Below are 10,182 nucleotides of genomic sequence, written 5' to 3'. Positions count from 1 at the left end.
TCCTCCATCCTATACTCCCCCATCTGAGCCAAATTGGTGGCCCAAGCCTTTACTGGAGTAGTCAGGAGTCAGAGGCAGAAAGATCTCTGAGTTTAAGGCCAGCCTGGTCTAGAAAGCAAGTTCTAGTACAGCCAGAGTTACACAGAGAAATCTTGTCTTAAAAAACAAAAACAAAAACAAAATATCCTGACATAATTTTGCAAACTTGAATTATGAAACCATCCATTTTCATTTAATAAGTCACAGAAATATTGAAAGAAAGTAGAAAGAATGGGCAGTGAGTATCTGAGTACTATCTTTATTGTCAAATATTCATGAAAATGTCCCCTTCTTTGATAATCAGGATTTGTTTCTAGTATTTAAAGTCAAGAAGTTTATCCCAGTTTGTGTCTCCTTGCACAGCCTTGGTGCAGTGGGAAGGGCTTGGACCTGCCTAGGCTCAGTGTGCTGGGCTCTGCTAACTCCCCATGGGAGATCTTGATTTGGGGGATGTGGGGATGCGGGGTGGCTTGGGAAAGAGGGCTGGGAGTGGGAGGAGGGGGGAATCTGTGGATAGTATGTGGAGTGAGTAGAAAATTTCTAAATAAAGAAGCCAAAAGTGCACAATGGAAAAAAGAAAGCATCTTCAACAAATGGTGCTGACAAAACTAGATATCAACATGTAGAAGGCTGCAAATAGATCCATATTTATCACTGTGCACAAAACTTAAGTCCAAGTGGATCAAGGACCTCAACATAAATCCAGCTACTCTGAACCTGCTAGAAGAGAAAGTAGGAAGTAGTCTTGAACGCATTGGCATAGGAGACCACTTCCTAAATAGAACACCAGTAGCACAGACACTGAGAGAAACAATCAATCAATGGGACCTCTTGAAACTGAGAAGCCTTTGTAGGGCAAAGGATACGGTCAACAAAGCAAAGCGACAGCCTACAGAATGGGAAAAGATCTTCACCAACCCCACATCTGACAGAGGACTGATATCCAGAATATATAAGGAACTCAAGAAATTAGACATCAAAATGCCCAACAGTCCAATTAAGAAATGGGCTATAGAACTAAACAGAGAATTCTCAACAGAGGAAACTCAAATGGCTGAAAGACATTTAAGGAATTAATCAACATCCCTAATCATCAGGGAAATGCAAATCAAAACAACTCTGAGATACCACCTTACGCCTGTCAGAATGGCTAAGATCAAAAACACTGAAGACACCTTATGCTGGAGAGGATATGGAGCTAGGGGAACTCTCCTCCACTGCTGGTGGGAATGCAAGCTTGTACAACCACTTTGGAAATCAATATGGCGATTTCTTAGAAAATTGGGAATCCATCTCCCCCAAGACCCAGCTATACCACTCTTGGGCATATACCCAAGGAATGCTCAACCACACCACAAGAGCACTTGTTCAGCTATGTTCATATCAGCGTTGTTTGTAATAGCCAGAACATGGAAACAACCTAGATGCCCTTCAACTGAAGAATGGATAAACAAAATGTGGTACATATACACAATGGAATAGTACTCAGCAGAGAAAAACAATGACATCATGAGGTTTGCAGACAAATGGATGGATCTAGAAAAAATCATCCTGAGTGAGGTATCCCAGACTCAGAAAGATAAACATGGTATGTACTCACTCATAGCAGGATACTAGATGTGGAACAAGGATGACTGGACTGCTACTCACATCACCAGGGAGGCTACCTGGAAAACAGGACCCCAAGAAAGACACAGGGATCACCCAATGACAGAGAAATGGAATGAGATCTACATGAACAGCCTGGACATGAGTGGGGGTAGTGAAGGGCGAGGGTCGAGGGAAAGAGAGCTTGGGTGAGTGGGAGATCCCAGCTGGATCAACAACAGAGAGGGAGAACAAGGAATAGGAGACCATGGTAAATGAAGACCACATGAGAATAGGAAGAAACAAAGTGCTAGAGAGGCCCACAGAAATCCACAAAGATACCCCCACAACAGACTGCTGGCAATGGTCGAGAGACAGTCCGAACTGACCTACTCTGGTGATGGGATGGCCAAACACCCTAATTGTCGTGCTAGAAACCTCATCCAACTACTGAGGGATCTGGATGCAGAGATCCATGACTAGGCCCCAGGTGGATCTCTGGGAGTCCAATTAGCGAGAATGAGGAGGGTTTATATGAGCGAGAATTGTTGAGACCAAGGTCGGATAAAGCACAGAGACAAATAGCCAAACGAACGGAAACACATGAACTATGAACCAATGGCTGAGGGGTCACCAACTAGATCAGGCCCTCTGAGTGGGTGAGACAGTTGATTGGCCTGATCTGTTTGGGAGGCATCCAGGCAGTGGCACCGGGTCCTGTGCTCATTGCATGAGTCGGCTGTTTGAAACCTGGGGCCTATGCAGGGTCCCTTGGCTCGGCCTGGGAGGAGGGGACTGGACCTACCTGGACTGAGTCCACCAGGTTGATGTCAGTCTGTGGGGAAGGCTTTGCCCTGGAGGAGATTGGAATGGGGGGCGGGCTGGGGGAAGGTGAGAGGGGCGGGAGGGGGGAGAACAAGGGAATCTGTGGCTGATATGTAGAACTGAATTGTATTGCAAAAAAAAAATACTGTTCCTCATAATACATATATTAAACCTATTAAAGAGTTTTGTAAGAATGTATCAACTCATAAAAAAAAGAAAAATGGAAAAAAGAAGTTTATCTCAAGTGCTTTCTAAAACAGAGACTTCTGATTTTCCTCAATAGACCTTATAAGAAAAGCCATATAGCTACCCCTTTTTCATTTATAAAATGTCACCATGTGCTACTGTGGCATTTTGTAAAGAAATTATTCATTTCATTTTATTTTCAATCTTTTCTTTTTGGTATAATCTATCAAAAATTTAAATGAAACAAACATTTCAATTTTTTTTTTTTATTTTGCAATACAATTCAGTTCTACAGATCAGCCATGGATTTCCTTGTTCTTCCCCCTCCCGCCCCCCCTCACATTCCCTCCAGCCCACCCCCTATGCCCACCTCCTCCAGGGCAAAGCCTCCCCCGCGGACTGAGATCAACCTGGTAGACTCAGTCCAGGCAGGTCCAGTCCCTTCCTCCCAGGCCGAGCCAAGCGACCCTGCATAGGCCCCAGGTTTCAAACAGCCAACTCATGCAATGAGCACAGGACCCGGCCCCACTGCCTGGGTGCCTTCCAAACAGATCAAGCCAATCAACTGTCTCACCCATTCAGAGGGCCTGATCCAGTTGGGGACCCCTCAGCCATTGGTTCATAGTTCATGTGTTTCCATTCATTTGGCTATTTGTCCCTGTCCTTTATCCAACCTTGGTTTCAACAATTCTCGCTCATATAAACTCTCCTCTTTCTCGATAATTGGACTCCCAGAGCTCCACCCAGGGCCTAGCCATGATTCTCTTCATCCAGATCCCTCAGTCGTTGGATGGGGTTTCTAGCATGACAATTAGGGTGTTCGTAACATTAATCTGCACACCTATGAACATATAATTTTTGACAAAGAAGCCAAAAGTGCACAATGGAAAAAAGAAAGCATCTTCAACAAATGGTGCTGGCATAACTGGATATCAACATGTAGAAGGCTGCAAATAGATCCATATCTATCACCGTGCACAAAACTTTAGTCCAAGTGGATCAAGGACCTCAACATAAATCCAGCTACTCTGAACCTGCTAGAAGAGGAAGTAGGAAGTAGTCTTGAACACATTGGCATCGGAGATCACTTCCTAAATATAACACCAGTAGCACAGACACTGACAGAATTTCTTCTCCTGGGACTAACAGATGATCCACCACCACAGCCTTTCATATTCAGCCTGTTGTCACTCAAATACCAAGTCACCATTCTGGAGAATCTACTAATTTTACATGCTGTCAGCTCTGACTTCCATCTTCATACAACAATGCACTTTTTAGAGATGGCTCAGAGGTTGAGGGCTCTGACCGCTCTTCCAGAAGTCCTGAGTTCAATTCCCAGCAACCACATGGTGGCTCACAACCATCTGTAATGAGATCTGGTGCCCTCTTCTGGCCTGCAGTCACATATGCTGTCTATATAATAAATAAATAAAAAAAGGCACAACCATTGTCCTTAAGATGCTGATAAACATCTAAACAAGAGCTCAAAGAATCACTTTCAATACTTTCAATAGATACATCACTCAGTCCTTCATTATCTTGAATATTTTGGCCTAGAAAACTGCCTCCTCACAGCTATGGTAAGTTACTCCTATGTCAACATCTGTCACCAGCTGAGGTACACTGTCATCTGCGCCTATGCCTCTGTGACCTGCTGGTTCTAGTCTTGCTTCTCATTAGCATGATGCATGCCCTACTCATCAGTCTGTTGGTATTGCAATTGTCCTTCTGTGCGAATGAGAGCTAATACTTTTTTTTAAAAAAAAATTTAAGGACAAAGATTCTCTGTGTAGCAGCCCTAGCTGTCCTGGAACTCACTCTGTAGACCAGGCTGGCCTTGAACTCAAAGAGATCCACCTGCCTTTGCCTAATGAGTGCTGAAATTAAAGGTATGCACCACCACCATCCAGCAACAAATACTTCTTTTGTAAACTTGCACAGATCATCAAACTTGCCTCTTCTGATTATTTAAACAATAACATCATATATACATAAATAAATATATATATATATGTATCGTATATTATAACGTACTACTATCTAAGATATTTTCTTATACATTTAAATTATATCATCTATTTTGAGGAGACATGGAGGGATGATATAAAGGCTTTCTTACCTGTGCTTCTCAACAATAACTGAAAACCTTGTTGAAAACCTCGATGAAACAGATTTCGTTGTGTACCTCAGCTCTTCAGTTTCCTAGTCATCATTTAAAATATGCTTTTACAAATGATGTACAATTTTAATCCCTCAAATGTTCAGCCTCACTATCTAAGGTTTGAGGAATAGGGAAATAAAGAATGCCTTGAGTCATCTCATTCTTTGTACTTATTTTTGGTAATTGTATAATTGATTTGGACTTTGATTTCTGCAATGTATTAATATAACAAAGTAACTATGAAATTCATTTATTGAGTCATCCATCATCACATTCTTCACAATGAATAGTAACATGATATCTAGGTACATATCAGTTTGGACTTTAAATCTTATTCTGTTGTGTGTTGAGCTCTGTGTACGTTTTCAAGTGATCCCATTCCATAAACTGTGGGATCTGACTCCATTAAAACTGATTTTCAGTTGGGATTTCAATTTCCACAAATATTTATCAATGTGTTTCAAAAAAGGAATGCTATCTTAGGTAGTTATGGAGAGGAACAAGTTAAGGAAGCTTGTACTTTTACGCATATCAAGAGCTCAGCTTCTGCAATAGCACATGCCTAGGGTTATGTTGCTTATATTCTTTATGTAAGTTCAAATGGATATTATTCATATTTTTTAAAAAGCACTAGCAGGCATGTGATACATAACTGCAATCTCATCAATCAGAGGCTGTAGCCGAAGAATTGGAGTTTCAGGCTGCTATGAGTTTGATAGCAAAAGCCTGCTTTCTTTTCTAAAGGTTCTGAGACTTGCTACTAGAAAATTATATCCTATTAATCCCTTTTTCCATCCACCATGCTTAATTGTTTTTACACAATTACTATACTATAACAGTAGTTTAAATTACTTTCTAATATTTTAAATTTTGAACGGTATAAGCAAATTTATACATTCCGTATCAGAAATCCCCATCCAAATATGATAATTTGTTCTTTGGAATATTTTAAGATTGTTTCAAATGTTTTGGGTCATAAGGAATGGGCCTCAGCTATAATTAGTTATTGATACATATGTCTTAAAAAGGAGCTCTATGTAGAAGCTTTTATAAGATATTAATATATCATTAGCTAAAATTATGAAATAAAAACACACTAAACATTTAAAAGTTCATGTGTAAAAGTGTAATGTTATCAAACTACTAAAACAAAGCATAGGAAAAAATGTTCATGAAATTGCCTTGAGTAATATTTTTATGGGAGCATTTTGCTTTTATTTATTGTTCTTCATATAACATCTCACCTGTAGTTTCTCCTCTTTTCACTCCTCCCATTTGCCACCCACCCCTACCATGCCTTTCCACCAGATCCACTTCTCCTCCAGTTTTCCTTATGAAAAGAGCAAGCTTCCAGGGACACCAACCAAACAAGGCACAAAAAAAAATATAATAATAATAGGCACCCACCCTCTCAGGGCTGGGCAAGGTAACCCATTAGGAGGAAAAGGGTATCAAGAGCAGATAAAAGAGTCAAAGACACCCACATTCCCACTGTTAGGAGTCACACAAACCTCCAAACTAACAACTATAACATATTTGCAGAAGACCTAGAGCAGACTCACTCTGTACTTGCCTCTTCATTCTCTGTGAACCCCTATGAGACTTGCTCATTTGGTTCTGTGGGCCATATTCTCCTGGTGTCCTTGACCCCTATGGCCCCTATAATTCTCTCCCTCCCTTCTTCCATGGGGTTCCTTAAGCTTGGAGTGGAGGTTCTCACTGTAGACATCCAGTTTGTTTTCTCTTCCCTCCTAATGTTTGGCTGTGGGTCTCTGCATCTGCTCCCATCAGCTGCTTGAAGAGGCCTCTCTGATGACTAGTAATATTATTTTTTTAATGTTACTTCCTTAAATGCACAGATAACCTCCAATCCAAATTCACAAATTGTATTTGGTAAAATTAAATACTTTTGTACACAAATTGAATCAAGCATCAGGTCAAAGAAAGCACATACTTAGAAACTTTTTTCACAAATTTAACTTGTAGAAGATTTACTATCTTGAGAATATATACTAGTCAAATTGTTTAATATTAAAAATAAAGCATTAATATATTATAAGCATCTACCTATTTATTATCTACCTACCTACTTATATATCAGGTTACAAAGACAATATATAAATTGATGATATATATGTGCAAAGGTGCTCAATGTATGTTTAAGTGATTTAGCTTAGAACTGGAGATAATCTGAAGAAAACACAGAAAGAATAAGATTTCTGTTTTTGATCATAGTTTCAGAGAGTTTATTCTATGACTGCTTAGCCTTATGTGCTTAGGGTGGTTATTCTGGTTGCAGAACTCTGTGGCAGAGGAGAAAAGTTTCACAACTGTTTTGTGTGTCACATCTGTAAAATAACAGTGATGCAATGAATAGAATGAGATGGCGCACACTTGGTCTCCAGAGTCAGAGAACAAGAGACTTGGAATACTACATGCTTACCACAATAGGCATCTTTGGGATTACAATAACAGTGAAGTAAATAACTGGACTAATGAGGAACTTTTCTATTTATCCCCATGAGATTTGAGTTTGTGTATGTAACTCAGTGTGAGATATAAGTTTAAATCCTAGGACCTTCACACTCAGAATTAGAAATATGTGGACCTTATAATGCATCAGTTCCTGAGGACAGATATTCAATTTCCAATATTCAGGTGAGTTTCTAAAATTAAGGCAAATATCTTATGAAATTTTTATTCTGAAGTAACATGATTAAGAGAGTAAATGAGAAAGAGTGAAATATGAAAAGTGATCCTCTTGATTTATCTCTTCACAGTCAAATAATGACATAAAATTAGGACAATACTAACCAATGTTTTACTTACCAGTTTCATATTCTGGACAGCTATAGGTCAGACTTTTATCCATTCAGAAATATGTCCTTTCTCAATAAATATTTCTCATAAAATATTACACTATTTTCTTGATTTTTCACACTGTGGAGAGAAATCTTTGGAGTGCTTTAAGCATTAAGACCAACTATTTTATATGGTGTTGGTAAAAAATAGAATATAGGTTTCTATCAGTAGAATATTACTATAGCCAGTGCTATTCTAAGGGTATTCTAACAAGTATTTAAGTAAATCTGACACAGATGCTCATGAATTCAATTTTTTTTTTACTTTATCCTTTCAAAGTTCCCACCAAAAATATGGAACTGAAAAATCAAACAGCACTTTCAGAATTCCATCTGCTTGGACTGACAGACAATCACAAGCTTCTGCCCTTCATTTTCACCATGTTCCTCTCCATGTATCTGATCACAATTCTTGGAAACCTGCTTATCATCATGGCTATCAGCTCTGGGTCCCAACCACACACACCCATGTACTTCTTCCTCTCTGTTCTGTCCATTAATGACATTTGTTACAGTACAGTCACAATCCCCAAAATGCTGGTCAACATACAAACACAGGATGACAGCATAAGTTACATAGAATGTCTCTCTCAAATTTGCTTTGTTTCAGTTTTTGGTGGCATGGAAAATCTTCTCCTGGCAGTGATGGCCTATGACCGCTATGTGGCCATTTGCAAACCCCTGCAGTATACAGTCATCATGAACCCTTTTTCCTGTGTCCTGATGGTTCTATTCTCCCTTTTCCTTAGTATTATGGATGCACTACTCCATAGTCTGATGGTCCTGAGACTTTCCTTCTGCACAGAAGTAGAAATCCCCCACTTTTTCTGTGAGCTTGCTCAGATTAATAAGCTTGCCTGTTCTGATGCATATCTTAATAATTTCTTGATATTTGTTGCAGCTTTTGTCTTTGGAGGTGGTCCTGTTTGTGGAATTGCTTTTTCATATATTTACATTGTTTCCTCAGTATGGTGATATTTTATTTGTACTGAAATGTGATTTTATTTGTATGTTAATAAATAAAGTTGCCTAGGGGTCAGAGCTATTAGCAAACCATAGCAGAAACTGGGTGGTGGTGGTGCACACCTTTAATCCCAGCACTTGGTTGGCAGAGCTAGGTAGATCTCTGTGTGTTCAAGGATACAGCCAGCATGGAGACACATGCTTTTAATCTCAATACCAAACATAGAAGACCTGGAGGTCTGTAAAGACAGGCAGTGACAAGGCGGTCATGTGGTTGGGTTTACAACCAATGAGAAGGCAGAACAGAAACACTATAAAAAGACAGACACAGGAAGTAGCTCTCTTTTGGAGAGGTAGTGCAACAGCGACAGTGAAGGGTAAGGTTTTTAGCTCTTAGCTATTGCTCTGATCTCTTGGCTTTCATCTCTGTATTGGCTCTGTGTTTCTTATTGAATAAGATGGTTACTTCTACATCTGGCACCCAACATGACAAGAATCCATTAAAAACTGCTTGGCTTGGTGGCAGGTCTGGTTTCCTGCCTGGGCAGACTGGCTCCCTAGCTCAGGCCCAGGTCGGCTTGGTCTCAGGCTGGACTGACCATAGCCCCAAGCGGTTAGCTGCAGCTGGAGATACTTGCTTAAAGCCGGTGCTAGAAACAACTCAGGCCTGCCCTGCCCAACAGGGCCCCTGCCTGTAAAGCCAATACACTTGGTCGGAGCTTAAGTAAGCCGGAGCCCAGGCTTGACTCAATTCAAGCGGGAACATGTGGCTGGATTTAAGCTTTTAGCCAGAACTTGTGGCTATGCTTTCTCTCTCTCTCTCTCTCTCTCTCTCTCTCTCTCTCTCTCTCTCTCTCTCTCTCTGGATTCACACCTCAGACACTAGGTAGCTGTTTTGAAATTCTCTTGGATTTCTACTGTTCTTTGCAGACTTGGTAAGTCAATTAAGATATCAGATATTTTAAAGGAAACTATTTAAAAGAGAATTTTTTTTCCACATTTAAAAAAATGGGTTTTATGTGTACATTGGAAGAAAATTGGGCTTTGTTTGAAATTTAAGGCAGTCTGACAATGGAACAACTATGTGAGAAGTTTAATGTTGATCAAATTATGCACTTTATTTCTTTTCTTATCCTCATTTCACTATTTAAAAAGATAGTCAATTTAAGTGCCAGGATAAAAGTTTTAGAAAAACCTGTTAAAATGAATTATAGAGAAATTCAAATTCAGACAGAAGAAATTAATAATGAAGTTGTTTCAAGATTGGATCATAAGGTTACAGAAAGAAAGCCTGTTTTTACACAATCACCCTTAATTTTTCCAGTAACTACACAGCAAATACCTGATCAAGTGAATACACAAAATATTTGGGCTCCAATTGAAATGTTAGATTTAAGGAGGTTTAAGGAGGCAATAGTATCTTATGGCATGCATTTCCCATATGTAAAGCAAATGTTAACACCTGGTCAACTTATAATAGGATTGTACCACAGGACTGGCGGTAGCTGGCACATGCTGTTCTGGAACCTGGACAGAGGCTCTAGTGGCAAATGTGGT

General features: G+C 39.7%; 1 protein-coding gene across 1 annotated transcript; it reads left to right on the top strand.

The window, feature by feature from the left end:
- Window positions 1-7,956: 7,956 nt before the first annotated feature.
- Window positions 7,957-8,637, top strand: LOC131914082 (olfactory receptor 7G2-like). Its single transcript, XM_059266676.1, has one exon. The coding sequence runs from the start codon at window positions 7,957-7,959 to the stop codon at window positions 8,635-8,637; it is 681 nt and encodes a 226-aa protein (XP_059122659.1).
- Window positions 8,638-10,182: the final 1,545 nt, after the last annotated feature.

This window comes from Peromyscus eremicus, chromosome 7 (assembly GCF_949786415.1).
Source record: "Peromyscus eremicus chromosome 7, PerEre_H2_v1, whole genome shotgun sequence".
Lineage (NCBI taxonomy): Eukaryota > Metazoa > Chordata > Mammalia > Rodentia > Cricetidae > Peromyscus > Peromyscus eremicus.
Note: the sequence above shows the minus strand (reverse complement) of the source record. Positions and strands in the feature narration are given on the sequence as shown.